The sequence below is a fragment of the Desmodus rotundus genome, chromosome 2 (genome assembly GCF_022682495.2).
Source record: "Desmodus rotundus isolate HL8 chromosome 2, HLdesRot8A.1, whole genome shotgun sequence".
NCBI lineage: Eukaryota > Metazoa > Chordata > Mammalia > Chiroptera > Phyllostomidae > Desmodus > Desmodus rotundus.
In genome coordinates, this window is record NC_071388.1 from 126,736,055 (window position 1) to 126,754,244 (window position 18,190).

Sequence of the window (18,190 nt, forward strand, 5' to 3'; positions counted from 1 at the left end):
ATGAGTTAAAGAGCAGAATCATGTACTATAAGAGGGATCTTTAAAAACAGACATAATGTAACACACACAGAAAATATAAGAAACACTAAATAGAAGAGAGTGAAAAGGTCAAGTATAAGCCTAATTAATTGCAGAAAATAATATAGAGAATGGGTAAGAATCAATATTTGAAGAAGCAATAGCTGATAATTTTCCAGAATCAACATGATACAACTCCCATATTAAAAGTGTACAATAATCCCAAACAGGATTTAAAAAATACTAAATAAATTATAGTGAAACTGTAGAACTCTAAAAACAAAGAGAAAAACCTTAAAATAACATACAGACAAGAGATCTAGAGAGCAATGAAAATTAGAGTGATTCCTTGGTGTTGGTTTGTTTTATTTTGGAAAATTTTCAAACTCACACGAACATCCCCCCAAAATCATACAACGAACACACTTATACCACTCACCAGATTCACTCTGTTAACCCTTTGGCTGACTCATTCAAAGTTTTTCTAAACATACACAGGTCCTTCCCTTTTGTGAAAATGTAGAAAGTAGGATGAAGATAGTAGGATTCCTCACCCCCTAATTCTTTATCATCCCAGAACAATAACATTCTTCTATTCAACTGCAATACCATTACCTCACCTAAGATAATCAACATTAATTCAGTAATATCACTATAATACAGTCCAGATAAAATTTTCCCAGTTATTCTAAAAAATGTCTTCTAAAGTTTATCTTTCTACTTATCCAGGACTTAATCAAAGTTTATGCTTTACTTTCAGATATTCGAGCTCTTAATTATCTCTCAATTTATAACATTCTCACCACTGTCCTAGGTTTTTCATGACATTGAATCATTTGAAGACTTCAGGTCAGTTGTCCTGAAAAAATGTTCCACATTCTGAACTGGTTTGACTGCTTCCTTATGATTATCAGCTCAAGTATCTCCAGAAAGAACACTGTTAAGGAATGTTGCATACGTCCCATGCACCACATTATGTCTGTAGGTGTCCTGCTACTGGCAATACTAATATTACTCATTTTGTAATTTTTTACATTGTAATAAGTCACCTGTAGAATAATATTTTGAGACTCAAGAGCGCATTGTTTCATGTCAACTGTGGAAACTAGAAGACAGCAGACTATAACTTCCAAACTGCTAAGAAAAAAAATAGCTATCAAAGTAGAGCTGTATGCCAACCAAAATATCACTCATGAATGAAGGCAAAATAAGTTATATCCTGAAATTATTATTTCATGATGCAGCAAAAAAAATCAATGGAAAACTATGTACACCCACATGAACCTTTGAACAGAGCTTTGTTTTTTATACATTTGCCAGGGATTTAACATTTTTAGCATGTCTTCAAAAAAGTACCTTACCTGCCATCTCTTCTAAGGGCAAAAGTGATGCCATCTTTCTGAAAAGGAAGCAGCTTTGCTCTTAGTTTGTCAGGCAAATAATCCAGCTGTTTATAAGATTCACTTGTCAAACAGGAAATCTGACATGGAAGAGGCTTTTTTATATTATGAAGTCTAGGCATGATGATCCTAAAAATCAAAGAAATCACAAAAGGGAAGGGGTTGGGGAAATAGATATTACTAAGTGTATTAGAGAGTTAAACATAAATAATAATATTAACATACTTATCACTATACTTAATAACCTATCTACATAGATATAAATTAAATCATGTTCCCAGAATAAGCTATTAAGAAAATTTAAGGCACTGAGTCCAAAAGCAATTACTTAATTCACTATCTAAAAACTCAGCATCCTCTATTTCATTTGTATTTCTAATTGACTCATAATATGGCCATAACCTTATTTTAATAAGCAATAAATACATTACTGAAAAGTTATAAATCAACTACATTTTTTACCAACTGAATAACTTAAAGGACAAATTTGCTATAAAAGAGGAATCTTTTCATAATTTATAGATGTACATTTTTATATCACACCATATTTTCTAAGATTGGAATAAAACTGCATTTTAAAAATTATAAAATACAGTCCTCGCTGGGTGGCTTGGTTGGAATATCAAAGAGATGTGAGTTCAATTCCTGGTCAGGGCACATTACCTAGGCTGTGGGTTCAATCCCCAGTCAGGGTGCCTTAGGGAGGCAACCAATTGATGTTTCTCCCTCTTCTCTCTCTAAAATCAATAAATGTATACTTGGGTGAGGATTAAAAAGAAAAAAGTTATAAAATACAAAGACATTAACTCCAAACTTACAACAATTAACATTATTAAATGAGACTGAGGTTAAATCAGTTGAATCAACAGTATAAACTCTGCCTCATCAGGACCTTCCTCACCTGTGGGTTTCCACATATAACTTTAATGTCCTACCACATAAAAATTTAATATCTATAAATTCTCAGATCTCTGCAAGAAAAAGCCCTATAAATCACTAAACTATAAAGCTTCTCAAATAATAATACTTTGTATTTAGATTGCACCTATTCACCTGTTTACATATAATCTCATTCCATCTTTTAAAATTTGCTTTTTTCTCAATTACTTGGAGAATTATAGACTTTAGTTCCCCTCCCCCTCAAAGAAGTAATCAACCTGTGTCCAATGTTTAAGAATCTTCAAATTCAACAAGTATTTATTAATTTAAAAATAGGCACTACAAGCCACAATCTAGAGAAGGAGCACGCCCTCACAGAGGGGAGACTAAAAATAAACAAGATGATTAATTACAGTGCAGTACAAATATTATGATAACACTTAAGGCAATGGCCACTTCAGTTAGGCTGACCAGGAAAAGCCTCTCTTAGGTCATGCTTCGTCTACAGTCTTAAAGATGGGACAGAGACAGCCAGGTTCAAAACTAAGAGCAGTGCCGATAGACAGCATCAGCAAAGGCTCTGAGTTAAGAAAGGGCTCAGTGTTTTCTAGCAACAGAAAGGAAGCCAGTGTGGCTGAACCAAGGGAAAGAACGGTATGAAATGAAGATATGCAAGAGTCAAGTCACAGAAGACCTTGATAAGGACTTTGGATTCTATTTTAAGAATGAAAGGCTGCTGAGGTTCCCAAGATAGCTGCAGAGTAGCTGGAAGCTCCATCTACTTGCTCCCAGCTCCGGACTGGTCTTGCAGCTAAACTGGAGAGCAATCAACTTGAAAATTCAGCTGAGTGTGAGAGCAGGAGTGACCATGTGTGCGGATGACTGTGTAGGTGTGTGAGTGTGCAAGTGCCTGCCCACCTGTGAGTACACTCAGGGGTTGGCGACCTGCGTTCTCCTGGCACAGCCGCTGCTGCCACTGGCAGGCCAGCACAGCATGTCTGCCTGTGCAGATTTGGAGCGGGAACCATTTTGTGGAAGTTACGATATCCTCCTCTGGAAGAATAAACCAGAGCAGCCGCACCTTGGCGCCCGGACTTGCCTCTGTGCCCTCCACCCTGGGCAGGGCCGTGCACCCTGCCTCCGCCAGGAGCCAGGGTCTGGGGCCTGTGGTACTTGCCGGGGGAGGGGCTGTTGCCTCCCTGGCCCCAGGCGCTGCTAGAACTGCAAAGGGGACAGAGTCCATCTGAGGAGCCAGGAGCACGAGGGGTGGAGAGAGGCAGCTGCGGCAGCGCTGGCTTCAGAGACCCTGGCTGGAGCATAGCAGTGAGAGCCAGAGGCTGAGACTCCCTGGAGGGAGTGGCATGAGAGCCCTGCCGCTGTCCATTGTTACAGTTTTGCTGCTAGAATCTTCCCTTCTTTCCCCTACCCCATGAGGATGATATAAGACTTGAATGAAGACAATGCATACAGGATATAAGCTATTGATTTGGGAGAGAAGGGGTGAGGCATTGGTGTGAGAGACAAGCCTGGATAGGTGGCCTCCTGTATGTGCCCTGACTGGGGACTCAACCCACACCTAGAAGCCCTCTCAAGGCAGAGGCAGTCATGGGAGGTGTGGAGCCCCTTAGTTAGCAAGATAGAGGAAGGTTCCCACCAAGGAACAGGCTAATAAAAATCAGGGCCAAATACAACAGGAGAGTCCAAAAAACCCACACAAGGGATATTTCTAGAGCATCCAGATCAGGAGATCAAGGAGTCTGCACCACGCATGCTCTCTGCTCTGGGAAGAGACAAAAACCTCTAGAGACAAAACTTACCAACTTTTCTGTTTTTCCTTAAAGGGGCAAAGCAAAGGTTTTGTGTTTGCACCTACCAAATTTGGGCCTGAGGAAGGGAGGGTGGTACAAACTGGAGTCAGGCGAGGAGAGTCTGGAGTGGGAAGCACTGGGGAGTCTTGGGGGAGTGGTTGTGGATTATCGGGGCCAGGATATACCTGGGCTCCATAGCAGCCATCTTTCTTGAGAAGAGCTAGCCCCTCCCAGGAAAAAACCAATTACCTTGCCCTGTGGGATACTACTGCCTCCACCCTCTGGAAATCCCCTCACCACAACCTCTGATATCCTGTTTGCTCCACTCAGCAAGTTTTCGTATTCTTTTTTCAGTTTTGCTCTGTCTTGATGTTCTGTTTTGTTTGGGTTTTCTTTCTTTTCTCCCATCCTGTTCTAACTCTTGCTGAGGAGACAGCAACATAAACAGACTCAGGGGTTGTCAGAGACTGGCGGCAGGATGCATCATACACTATCCCGAGAAACAGTCTGGTGTTCCCCCTCTCAGGAGAGCTAAGGAAACACCCTCCTGGCACCCCGCAAACAGAAAATCTGGGCTTTGGAAGCCTACTAGGGGACCGCCCTACAGAGTATAGGGAAATAATCCTGGGCCAACTCAGACTAGTGACTCAGAGGAGGGGGTACACACCTACCATCTTCCCTGAAGTCTAAAAGGTACCTGCTATGGGAGATCCAGGAAATCACTGCCACCTGTTTATACCAGAAACCCACTCAAATAGTGGGGTGTGCTATCTTAAGACTGATAGCAGGCCAGCAGGCAGAGACAGGCAGAGGTGGATTCTGTGGTGATTTGAAACATTTGCTGACACACTGCTGGGCCCAGTGCTAATAAAAGCCAGCTTTGTGAAGCAGTTTGGCCTACCCCAGAAGCTGCCAAGCCTGGAGGAATCAGCCACAAACTGTGGACCACCTGTACCTTTGAGAAGGCAGCCGAGGGCCACACCACCAGGCCTTGGCTTACACCAGACTCATACATCAGAGTGGTATCCAAAGGGAGAAAACAGAAGACAATATCTAAATTGTGCTGAGACAAATCTACTTGGTTATTTTTTCATTATCTTATTTTTTTCTTTTTCATAGCCTTTATTTATCTTCTTATCTGTTTTTCTTTTATATCTGGTGCTGTCATTTTTTTTTTCATATCACCTATTCTACTCTTATCTTTGATTACCCCTACTGTTTTCCTTCTTCTCTCCTTTTAGTATTTTTGTTGCCTTTTCTGTGTTCCATTTCCCTGTTTTCCTCTTCCAGTTCATTACAAGTAGTAGTTCCCTTCCCCTTTCTCCTCTCATGATCACTGTTCTTTCCTTTGATCTCATGTTCTTTTTCCTTTTCCCCTTTCTCTACTATTACATTTTGCTTTCTGCTGTTATTATCCGTTGCTCTCTTGTGGTTGATATTGCTGTGGTGGTCAGGAGGGTTCCTTGTTTTGGTGGTGTTTTTGTGATTTTTGCTTTGTTCTGCCAGCACCTATACAACAGCGTACAACATGTAGTAGGGGTTGAGCCTCTTAGCTAGCCAGTCAGAGGGGAGTTCCCACGAACAAACAGGACAAATACAGTAGGAAAGTCCACATAACCCACACAGAGGTCATTCCTACAGCATCCAGATCAGGAGATCAGAGTCTGCACCACTTGATCCCACAGGACTCCTAACATACAAGGCCACTGCACAAAACAGAGAGTCAAAGCAAATTGACCTAATACATAGAAACAAATACAGAAACAATTAAAATGGGAAGTCAAAAAACAACCCCATAACAAAAGAAAATGAGGAATCTCCAGAAAAAGAGCTAAGGGAAATCGAGGCCAGCAATTTATCAGATAGAGTTCAAAGTAATGGTTATAAAGATTTCCAAGTACCTTAGTTAGAACTGTAAAGAACTTAGTGAGACCTACAACAGCATGAAAAAGGACACAGAAACCCTGAATAAAAACTAGTTAGAAATCAAGAATGCAATGTATGATATGAAGAGTACACCAGAAAGAATTGAAAGCAGGCTAGATGAAGCAGAGGATCAAATCAGTGAGTTGAAAGACACAGTAGAAAAAAATACACAGAGCAAGAAAATGAAAAAAGACTCAAAAAGAACAATAGATTATGGGAACTTAGTACAACAAGAAACAATATTCACATCATAGGGATATCAGGAGAAGAAAAAAAGGAAGGGATAGAAAATCTGTTTGAAAAAATAATAACAGAAAATTCCCCTAACTTAGTGAGGGAAAATGTAATACAAGTCCAGGAACCACAGTGGGTCCCAATCAAGATGAACAACAACAACAAAAAGCCCATTCCAAGACACATTACAATCAAAATGGCAAAATTTAAGGACAAAGACAGAATCTTAAAGGCAGCAAGGGAGAAATAGCTAGTAACATAAATGGGAACTCTGATAAACTATCAGCTGATTTCTCAACATAAATACTACAAACCAAAAAGGCCTGGCACCAATATTCCAAGTAATGAAAACCAGTGGCCTCCAACCAAGACAATTCTATCCAAAGGGCTCTCATAAATAGAAGGAGAAATAAAGAGCTTCACAGAAAAAAAGATGGCTAAAAGAGTACATCTCTACCAAGCCAGCACTGCAGGAGGTGCTAAAGGGACTTCCTTAAGAAGGAATAGAGAGAGAGGAACACGGGTACACTGGGAAAAAATGGTAATGAATAAGTACCTCTCAATAATAACCTTAAATGTAAATGGATTAAATGCTTCAATCAAAAGACATAGGTTAGCTGAATAAATTAGAAAACATGACCTGAACATATTCTGTCTAAAAGAGACCCACCTCAAAACAAAAGATCTGAAAATGAAAGGATAGAAAAAAATATTCCAAGCAAACACACATGAAAAAAAGATGAGATAGCAATACTTATATCACACTAAATAGACTTCAAAACAAAGGCCATGACAAAGGACAAAGAAGGCCACTACATGATATTTAATAAAGCAGTCCAATAAGAGGATATAACTCTTAAAATACATGCACACCCAATATAGGTGCACCTAGAAATATAAAGAAAATATTGGAGGACTTTAAGAAAGAGGTAGACAGCAATAGAGTCATTATAAGGGATTTTAACACCCAACTGTCAAAAATGGATAGAACTTCCAAACAAAAAATCAACAAAAATACTGCAGATTTGAATGACACTTAAGATAAAAGGGACTTAACTGATATATATATAAAACATTTCACTAAAGAAGCAAAATACACATTCTTCTCAAACCCACATGGGTCATTCTCAAAGACAGATAAATGGTAGGACATAATATTAGCATCAACAAATTCAAGCAAATTGAAATCATATCAAGCATCTTCTCGGATCATAATGGCTTGAAACTAAAAATCAAACTCAAGAAAAAAACTCAAAAACATTTAAATACATAGAGGCTGAATAACGTGTTATTAAATAATGAATGGGCTAACAATGAGATAAAGAAAGAAATCAAAAAAATATCTGGAAACAAATAAAAATGAACACACAACAACCCAAAACCTATGGGGCATAGCAATAACAGGAGGGAAGTTCATAGCAATACAGACCTACCTAAATAAAACAGAAAAATCTCAAATAAACAACCTAACCTTACATCTGAAAGAACTAGAGGAACAACAACAAACAAAGCCCAGAACAAGCAGAAGGAAATAATCAAGATCACAGCAGAATTAAATGACATAGAGACTAAAAAAAAACAATACAAAGAATCAATGAATCAAGGGGCTGGTTCCTTGAAGAGACAATGGAATACTATGCAGCAGAAAGAAAGAAGGAACTCCTACCTTTTCTGACAGCATGGATGGAACTGCAAAGCATTATGCTAAGTGAAATAAGAAAGGCAGTGAAAGACAAATAGCATATGATCTAACCTATAGTTGGAACCTAATCAACAAAACAAACAGATTAACAAAACAGAACCAGAGATATGGAACTAAAGAACAAACCGACAATGACTTGATGGGAGCAGGGAGGGAAATCACGGGGGATGGCAAAGAAGGGAAAGGGGCAAGTAAAGAAACATGAATAGAGGACTCATGGGCTCAAACAATAGGGAGGGATTGACTGTGGCAGTTGGGGGAAGGGTCAGGGAAGAACAATGGGAAAAAAGATGCAACAACTGTAACTGAACAATTAAAAAAAAATTTGACAAAACGTTAACCAGCCTCATCAGGAAAAAAACGAGAGTGGACCCAAGTAAGTAAAATCAGAAATGAAAGAACACAAGCAACAACTGATACCACAGAAATATAAAGTATTGTAAGAAATTCCTATGAACAACTATATGTCAAGAAATTGGACAACCTTGGTGAAATGGATAAATTTCTATAAACAATCTTCAAAAACTGAACCAGGAAGAAGCAGAATACCTGGATGAGGTGATAACAACTAGAAAATTGTAACAGTAATCAAAAAATTACAGACACACAAAAGACCTGGACCAGATGGCTTCACAGACAAATTTTACCAAACATTCAAAGAAAACCTAATACCTATCCTCAAACTATTCCAAAAAATTCAAGAAGAGGGAAGACACCCCAACTGTTTTTATGAGGCTCGTATTATCCTAATCCCAAAACCAGGTAAAGACACAACTAAGAAAGAAAATTATAAGCCAATATCTCTGGTGAACACAGACACTACAACCCTCAAGAAAATACTAGCAAACCAGTTCCTACAATACATCAGAAAGATCATATACCATGATCAAGTGGGATTTATTCCAGGGATGCAAAGATGGTACAATATTTTCAAATCAATAAATTTGATACATCACGTAAACCAAATGGACAAAAACCACATGATCATATCAATACAATCAGAAAAAGCATTTGATAAAATCCAGCACCCATTTATGGTAAAAATTTTCAGCAAAGTGGGAACAGAGGGAGCATACCTCGACATAATAAAGGCCACACATGAGAAACCTAGAGTCAACATCATACTCAAAGGACAAAACCTAAAAGCTTTCCCCTTGAGATCAGAAATAAGTAAAGGGTGTTTGCTTTCACCACTGTTATTCAACATAGTACTGGAGGTCCTAGCCACATCAATCAGAAAAGGAGAACAAATAAAAGTCATCTAAACTGGAAGGGGAGATGTAAAACTGTCATTACTTGCAGATCACATGATAGTATAAACAGAAATCCCGATAAGCTCCACCTAAAGACTACTCGGCCTAATAAGAGAATTCAACAAAGTAGTCAATATTCAGAAATCAATGGCATTTTTGTACACCAACAATGAATTATCAGAAAGAGATAATTCACTGAGAAAAAAATTAGATTTACTACAGCAACAAAAAAATAAAGTATCTAGGAATAAACTTAACCGAGGAGGTAGAAGACCTGTACTTAGGAAACTATAGAACACTAAAGAAAGAAATTGAGAAAGATACAAATAAATGAAAGTATATACCCTGTTCACGGTTTGAAAGAATTAACATCACTAAAATGGCCATAATGCCCAAAGCAACTTATAAATTCAATGAAATCCCTATTAAAATATGAAAGACATATTTCACAGATATAGGACTAACATTTCAAAAATTTATGTGTAACCATACATGACCCCGAATAGCAGCAGCAGTTTTGAGAAAGAAGAACAAAGTAGGAGGGATCACAATACCTAAAATCAAACTGTATTACAAGGCCACTGTAACCAAAACAGCCTGGTACTGGCTTAAGAACAAACACAGATCAATGGCACAAAATAGAGAGCCCAGAAATAAACCCATGTCTCTATTTTCTTTTTAATTTTTATTGTTATTCAATTACAGTTGTATGCCTTCCTCCCCATCCCTCCACCCGACCCCAGCAGAACCCCCCTCCCTCCACCACCACCACCCTCCCACTTGATTTTGTCCATGTGCCCTTCATAGTAGTTCCTGTAATCCCCTCTCCTCACTGTCCCCTCCCCAATCCCCCTGGCTATTGTTAGATTGTTCTTAACTTCAATGTCTCTGGTTATATTTCGTTTCCTTTTTTCTTCTGTTGATTATGTTCCAGTTAAAGGTGATATCATATGGTATTTGTCCCTCACCGTCTGGCTTATTTCACTTAGAATAATGCTCTCCAGTTCCACCCATGCTGTTGCAAAGGGTATAAGCTCCTTCTTTATCTCTGCTGCATAGAATTCCATTGTGTAAATACACCAGAGTTTTTGGATCCACTCGTTTGCTGATGGGCACTTAGGTGGCTTCCAATACTTGGCTATTGTAAATTCTGCTGCTATGAACATCGGGGTGCATAGGCTCTTTTGGATTGGTGTTTCAGGGTATAATCCCAGCAGCAAAATTGCTGGGTTAAAGGACAGTTCCATTTTTAGTTTTCTGAGGAAATTACATACTGTTTTCCACAGTGGCCTCACCAGTCAGCATTTCCACCAACAATGTACTCGGGTTCCCTTTTCTCCGCATCCTCTCCAAAATTTGTTTGTGGAATTGTTTATGTTGGCCACTCTGACTGGTGTGAGATGGTACCTCATTGTGGTTTTAATTTGCATCTCTCTGATGGTGTGATGCTGAGCATCTTTTCATATGTCTCTGGGCCCTCTCTATGTCTTCCTTGGAGAAGTGTCTGTTCAAGTCCTTTGCCCATTTTTTAATTGGGTTGTTTGTCTTCCTGGAGTGGAGTCGTGTGAGTTCTTTATATATTTTGGAGATCAGGCCCTTGTCTGAGGTATCATTGGCAAATATGTTTTCCCATACTGTTGGTTCTCTTTGTATTTTAAAGCTGCTTTCTTTAACCATGCAGAAGCTTTTTATTTTGATGAGGTCCCATTTGTTTATTCTTTCCTTTATGTCCCTTGCTTTAGTGGACATGTCTGTGAGGATGTTGCTGCGTGGAATGTCTGCGATGTTCTTGCCAAAGTTTTCCTCTAGGACTTTTATGGTGTTATGACTTATATTTAAGTCTTTTATCCACCTTGAATTTATTTTTCTGTATGGTGTAAGTTCGTGATCAAGTTTCATTTTTTTGCATGTAGCTGTCCAGATCACCCAACACCATTTGTTGAAGAGGCTATTTTTGCTCCATTTTATGCTCCTGCCTCCTTTGTCAAATATTAATTGACCGTAGAGACTTGGGTTCATTTCTGGGCTCTCTGTCCTATTCCACTGGTCTACGTGCCTGTTTATATGCCAGTACCAGGTTGTTTTCATTACAGTGGCCTTGTAATACAGTTTGATATCAGGTATTGTGATCCCACCAGCTTTTTCTTTTCTCAAAATTGCTGCAGCTTTCAGGGTCGTTTATGGTTCCATATGAATTTCTGCAATGTTTGTTCTGTATCTGTGAAATATGTCATGGGTATTCTAATACGGATTGCGTTGAATCTATAAATTGCTTTGGGTAGTATGGCCATTTTGATGATGTTAATTCTTCCAATCCATGAGCATGGGACATACTTCCATTGGTTTGTGTCTTCCTTAATTTCTTTCTTCAGTGTTCTGTAATTTTCTGAGTACAGGTCTTTTACCTCCTTGGTTAGGTTTAATCCTAGGTACTTTATTTTTCTTGTTGCTATATCAAATGGGATTTTTTTTCTGATTTCTGTTTCTGACGTTTCATTGTTGAAGTACAGGAATGCCTTTGATTTCTAAGTATTGACTTTGTATCCGGCTGTTTTCCCAAATTCATTTATTAGGTCGAGTAGTTTTTTGGTGGAGTCTATAGGATTTTCCATGTACACTATCATGTCATATGCAAACAGTGACAGTTTCATTTCCTCCTTTCCAATTTGGATGCCTTTTATTTCTTTTTCTTGTCTGATTGCTGTGGCTAGGACTTCCAATACTATGTTGAATAGGAGTGGTGAGAGAGGGCATCCTTGTCTTGTTCCTGATCTTAGTGGGAAAGCTCTAAGTTTTTGTCCATTGAGTATGATGTTGGCTGTAGGTCTCTCATATATGGCCTTTATTATGTTAGGAATGCTCCCTGTATTCCCACTGTGCTGAGTGTTTTTATCAGAAATGGGTGCTCTATCTTATCAAATGCTTTTCTGCATCTATTAATATGATCATGTGATTTTTGTCTTTGCTGTTGTTGATGTGATGTATTATGTTTATTGATTTGCGAATATTGTACCATCCTTGCATCCCTGGGAGGAATCCCACTTGGTCATGGTGTATGATCTTTTTAATGTATTGCTGGATGAAGTTTGCCAATATTTTGTTGAGAATTTAGCATCTATGTTCATCAGCAATATTGGCCTGAAGTTTTCTTTCTTTGTAGTGTCTTCATCTGGTTTTGGGATTAGGATGATGCTGGCTTCATAAAAAGAGTTTGCGAGTCTTCCATCAGTTTGGAGTTTTTCGAATAGTCTGTGAAGGATAGGGGTTAGCTGTTTCTTAAATGTTTGTAGAATTCTCCTGTGAAACCATCTGGTCCAGGGCTTTTATGTGTTGGGAGTTTTTTGATGACTGCTTCAATTTCGACTGGTGTTATTGGTCTGTTCAGGTTTTCTGCTTCTTCATTCAGTTTTGGACGAATATATTTTTCTAGAAATGTATCCATTTCACCTAGGTTTTCAAATTTCTTGGCATATAGTTCTTCGTAGTAATTTCTTATAATCCTTTGTATTTCTGTGGTATCAGTTGTAATCTCTCCTCTTTCATTTCTAATTGTGTTTATTTGGATCCTCTCTCTTTTTTTTCTTGATGAGCCTACTTAAAGGCTTGTGGATTCTCTTTATCTTTTCAAAGAACCAGCTCCTGGATTCATTGATCCTTAGAATTGTCCTTTTAGTTTCTATGTCATTTAACTCTGCTCTGATCTTGGTTATTTCCTTCCTTCTACTTGCTCTGGGCTGTCTTTGTTGTTGTTCCTCAAGTTCTTGTAGGCGTAGGGTTAGGTTGTTTTTTTTTAAATGTTTCCTTCTTTTTAAGGTAGGCCTGTATTGCTATGAACTTCCCTCTCAGGACTGCCTCTGCTGTGTCCCATAGGTTTTGGGTTATTGTGAGTTCGTTTTCATTTGTTTCCAGAAACTTTTTGGAAAGTTTTTGATTTCTTCTCTGATCACATTTTTCACCCATTCATTGTTTAATAGCATGCTATTCAGTCTCTATTATTTTGAGTGTTTTCGGTTTTTTACTTTGGGGTTGGTTTCTAGGTTTAGTCCCTTGTGGTCAGAGAAATGCTTGATATGATTTCAATTTCCTTGAATTTGTTGAGCCTTGTTTTGTGTCCTATCATGTGGTCTATCTTTGAAAGTGTTCCATGTGCATTTGAAAACAATGTGTATTTTGCTTCTTTGGGATGAAAAGCTCTCTATATATCAGTTAAGTCCATTTCCTCTAGGGTATTGTTCAGTGACACAATATCTTTGTTGATATTTTGTTTGGAAGACCTGTCCATTTTTGACAGTGGGGTGTTAAAGTCCCCTACCATAATTGTGTTGGTGTCAATATCTTTCTTGAAGTCCTCCAAGATTTTCTTTATATATTTGGGTGCTCCTATGTTGGGTACATATATATTTACAATGTTTACGTCTTCTTGGTGGATTCTTCCTTTAAGTATTATGAAGTGACCTCCTGGGTCTCTCTTTATGGCCCTTCTTTGGAAGTCTATTTTGTCTGATATGAGTATTGCTACCCCTGCTTTTTTTTCCTGTCTGTTTGCTTGGAAAATTTGTTTCTAGCCCTTCACTTTCAGTCTATTTAGATCTTTTGTCCTGAGATGGGTCTCTTGTAGGCAGCATATGTGTGGGTCATGTTTTCTTATCCATTCAGCTATTCTATGTCTTTTGATTGGAGCATTTAATCCATTTACGTTTAAGGTTATTATCGATAGGTAGTTATTCATTGCCATTTTTCATACCTGTGTTCCTCTCTCTCTCTCTTTTCCTTCCTTTCCTTAAAGCAGCCCCTTTAGTATCTCTTGCAGAGCTGGTTTGGTGGAGGTGTATTCTTTGAGACTTCTTTTGTCTGGGAAGCTCCTTATTTGGCCTTCTATCTTGATTGAGAGCCTTGCTGGGTAAAGTAGCCTTGGTTCAGGCCTCTGGTTCTCATTACTTGGAATATTGTTTTGCCATTCTCTTCGTACTTGGAGCATTTCTATTGAGAAATCAGCTGCTAACCTTATCAGGGTGCCCTTGTATGTTACTTCCTTTTTCTCCCTTGCTGCCTTTAAGATCCTCTCTTTGTCTTGGAAATTTGCCATTTTAATTATGATGTGTCTTGCAGTGGGCCTCTTTGCGTTCCTCTTGCTTGGGACTCTCTGTGTTTCCTGGATTTGGGTGACTTTTTCTCTTCTCAGATTAAGGAAATTTTCCCTTATTACTTTTGCAAACAGGTTTTCTATCTCTTGCTCTTCTTCTTCTCCTCCTTCTGGTATTCCTATTATACGGAGATTGTTATGTTTCATGTTGTCCTGCATTTCTCTTATTGCCTCTTCATTCTTTCTGAGCCTCTTTTCCTTTTCTTGCTCTTTCTGGGTGTTGTTTTCTACTTTGTCCTCCAGCTCGCTGATCTGATCCTCTGCTTCATCAAGTCTGCTTTTCATTCCTTCTACTGTATTCTTCAATTCAGAAATTGTATTCTTCATTTCCTCTTGGCCCTTGTTGATGGTTTCTATTTCCTTTTTCATGTTGATATAGTTTGCAGTAAGTTCATTGTAGTTTCCCTGTAGTTTCTGGTAGTTCTCTTTGAGCTCAGAGAGCTCAGTGAGCTTCCTGATGACCATTGCTTTGAACTCAGTATCTGATAGTTGACTTGCCTCTTTTTCAGTTAGCATTATTTCTGAGGCTTCCTCCTTTCCTTTCATTTGGAGATTGTTTCTTTGTGTCCCCATTGTTTTTCAGACTCTTCTTGTTAGCCTCTGCTTCTTAAATTGATCTGTTCTGACTCCCTGGGTTTATGGTATGAACTTCTATGGTAGAATGCCAATGAGATTCAGTGGTGCTGTCTCCTTAATCTCCTGTGTTCACTGGTCTTGAGCTGATGTTTATGGGTCTAACACAGTCTAACTCTGGTCTTTTCAGCGCTCCAAGTTTTATTGTCTCACCTGTGGGAAAAAGAGAAAGAAGGAAAAAAATTTTAAAAAAGGAGAAGGGAAGGAGGGAAAAAGGGAGTAGAAAAGGAATGGAAGGAAGGAAGGAAGGAAGGAAGGAAGGAAGGAAGGAAGGAAGGAAGGAAGGAGGAATAAAAATGATCGGAGGAATGATAAGGAATTTTAACAAAAATTAAAACAAAAAAGTAAATAAAAGAAGGCAGAAAGAAGGAATAAAAAAGGTAAAGGATGGAAGGAAGAAGGAATAAAAAAAGAAAGAAGGACAGAAGGAAGAAGGAACTTAGCGGGAAAGGAGGAAAAAAAAAAGTCTTCTGCTGGCTTTAAACTGGTCAGGTTAGTTCTGCTGGTCTTCCTGTCTGTGAAACGGGAGGGGGTGGTTGGAGGGATTGGTTTCACTTTTCTCCCTTCCTGAGCCACACTCTTCGCTGTTGTTCAGCCTCCAGTCCAGTTCCTCAGGGTCCTTCTGCTTCCTACTAGGCCTTTAGTTCACCAGTTGTGCTGTCCTTGAGTTGCACCAATTAGGCACAACTCACGCTCTACCTTCTTGCTCTTTGCTGACTTAGATACTAGGGGCTTTGGGTGCTCCTTCAGGGTAGTTTAGCCCCCTAGTGGGTCAAGTCTTTCTGGGGAATGCAGTCTCCCCTAGCCTGCAGCTCCCCTCTGCTGGGCGTTCTGCCTTCGTCCTAGAGAGCCAGTAGGCCCTGCATGGTTCTGTGGGCAGGGGCTAGGTGGGAGTTGTTCAGAACCAGTGCTTTTAGGTGTGGTCGCCCGCAGGCAGCCAGGCCGTTGATGGGGTTGCGCAGCCGATCCGTGGCTTTGGGCCTGTGCGCGAGGCAGCCAGCCACTGATCCGGGTGCGCACCCACCCGAGGTTTCAGGCGTGGGCGCCCAGGCCACTGATCAAGGTGCGTGCCCACCCAGGCACTTTATGTCTGTGTGCCCAGGCAGCTGGGCCGCTTATCAGGGTACCCACCTTCCCGGGGTTTCAGTTGTGGGCGCCAAGTCCTCTAATCTGGGTGCACTAGCTGGGCTTCAGGTGAGTGCTGGGACTGCTTATCCCAAGTTCATAGTCCAGAGGCTGTGGGGGCAGGGGCGCCAGAGTCCGTGGCTGCTGTGGAGAGTTCTCTAACTAGCTGCTGAGTGCCTCTACTTTCTCTTTTTCTTTTCGAGAAATTCTTCCTATTCAAGCCCTACTGGTTCAAACAAGCACCTGGCCTATCACACAGCCCAGCCTGGCTCTCTCCCAAGAATCCTGCAGCAGACCCTGCGCCCGGACCGGCGGCTTCAGCTGCCCTGGTCCCCGTGCTGGTCCCAGGGACCTTATTGTCCTTAAGCACTCTTCTTATCGTCAGATCTTTCAATGCCCTCTATCTTTGGTCTCTGGTCTTCATATATGCTGGAATACCGTTGGCTGTTCACTCTGTTCCTCAGATCAGCTAGGTGTTTCACTGGTGCCAAGGAGAAGTGGACTCCACTCCCACCTATCTCGCCGCCATCTTCTCCCGAAAAACCCATGTCTCTATTTTCAATTAATATTTGACAAAGGGGGTACAAGCATACAATGGAGTAAAAATACTCTCTTCAATAAATGGTGTTGGAAGAACTGGACTGGTATAAAAAACAAAAACAAACAAACAAAAAACCCTGGACCAACAAATTACACTATACACCAGAATAAACTCAAAATGGATAAAAGATTTAAATATAAGTCATGATTCCATAAAAGTCCTAGTGGAAAACATAGGCAGTAAAATTTAGATATCCCATGTAGCAATATTTTTGCTGATATATCTCCTAGGGAAAGGGAAATAAAAGAAAAATAAACAAATGGGACCACACCAAAATAAAAAGCTTCTTCACAGCTAAAGAAACCATGATCTAAATAAAAATGGAACTGACTGTTATGGAAGAATGTATTTGTCAATGATACATTCGACAAGGGTTTAATCTCCAAAATATATAAAGAACTCATGTGACTCCACGCCAGGAAAATAATCCAATTCAAAAATGGGCAAATGACCTGAATAGACACCTTTACCAAGGAGGACATACAGATGACCTATACATATATGAAAGAATGCTCAACATCACTAGCCATCAGAGAAATGTAAATTAAAACCACAATATCATCTCACACCTACACAAATGGCTATCAGTAATAAATAAACACAAAACAAGCGCTAGTGAGGATATGGAGAAAAGGGAGCCCTAGTTCACTGTTGGTGAGAATGCAGACTGGTGCAGCCACTGTGGAAAATGGTATGGAATTTCCTCAAAAAATTAAAAATGGAACTGCCTTATGACCCAGTGATTCCACTGCTGGAAATATACCCTTAGAATTCTGAAATGCAAATTTAAAAGTACTTATGCACCCCTATGTTCATAGAAGCACTATTTACAATAGCCATGTGTTGAAAATAGCCCAAGTGCCCATCAGTAGCTGAGTGGATTAAAAAACTGTTCCACTTATACAATGGAATACTACACAGCAGAAATAAGTCCTACCTTTTGTGATAGCATGGGTGGAACTGGAGACCATTATGCTAAGTGAAACAAGCCACTCAGCAAAGACAAATACTATATGACCACACTTATAAATGGGATCTAATGAACAAAATGAGAACTGGAGACACTGAAACATGGAACAGACTGATAGTTGCAGGAAGGCAGAAGGCAGGAGTGCAATGGTGGAAGGAAGGGAAAGGGATTAGTCAAATATGTATGAATGACTTATGGAGATGGACAATGGACAGGGGATTGACTATGGGCAAGAGGGGTGGGCTGGGGCATGGATGGGGCAAAACAAAATAAAATGGAAGAACTGTAATAGAATGAACAACAAAAAAATAAAAGTAGAGGGGAAAAAAGAACAACAAAAAATACCTTAAATGAGTAGAAGGAAGGAAATAATAGAGATCAGAGTAGAAATAAATAAATTAGAATCTAAAAATATATACAAAAGATCAATGAATCTAAGAGCTGTGTTTTGAAAAAATAAACAAGATTGACAAAACCTTAAACCAGATTCATCAAGCA

The 18,190-nt window shown here is 39.5% G+C and overlaps 1 protein-coding gene across 6 annotated transcripts in view; it reads right to left on the reverse strand.

Moving 5' to 3' along the window:
• Window positions 1-18,190, reverse strand: part of ZRANB3 (zinc finger RANBP2-type containing 3) — a 225,942-nt gene that overhangs the window by 196,811 nt on the left and 10,941 nt on the right. For 4 of the 6 annotated variants that reach the window (XM_045203150.2, XM_045203151.2, XM_045203152.2 and 1 more), the window contains exon 2: window positions 1,380-1,547. In XM_045203150.2, coding sequence (XP_045059085.2) covers window positions 1,380-1,540 — 161 coding nt within the window. In that variant the 5' untranslated portion in view covers window positions 1,541-1,547. Of the gene's footprint in view, window positions 1-1,379; window positions 1,548-2,081; window positions 2,156-18,190 lie in introns of all 6 variants that reach the window. The other 2 variants (XM_053918619.1, XM_053918618.1) reach the window with 1 other exon arrangement.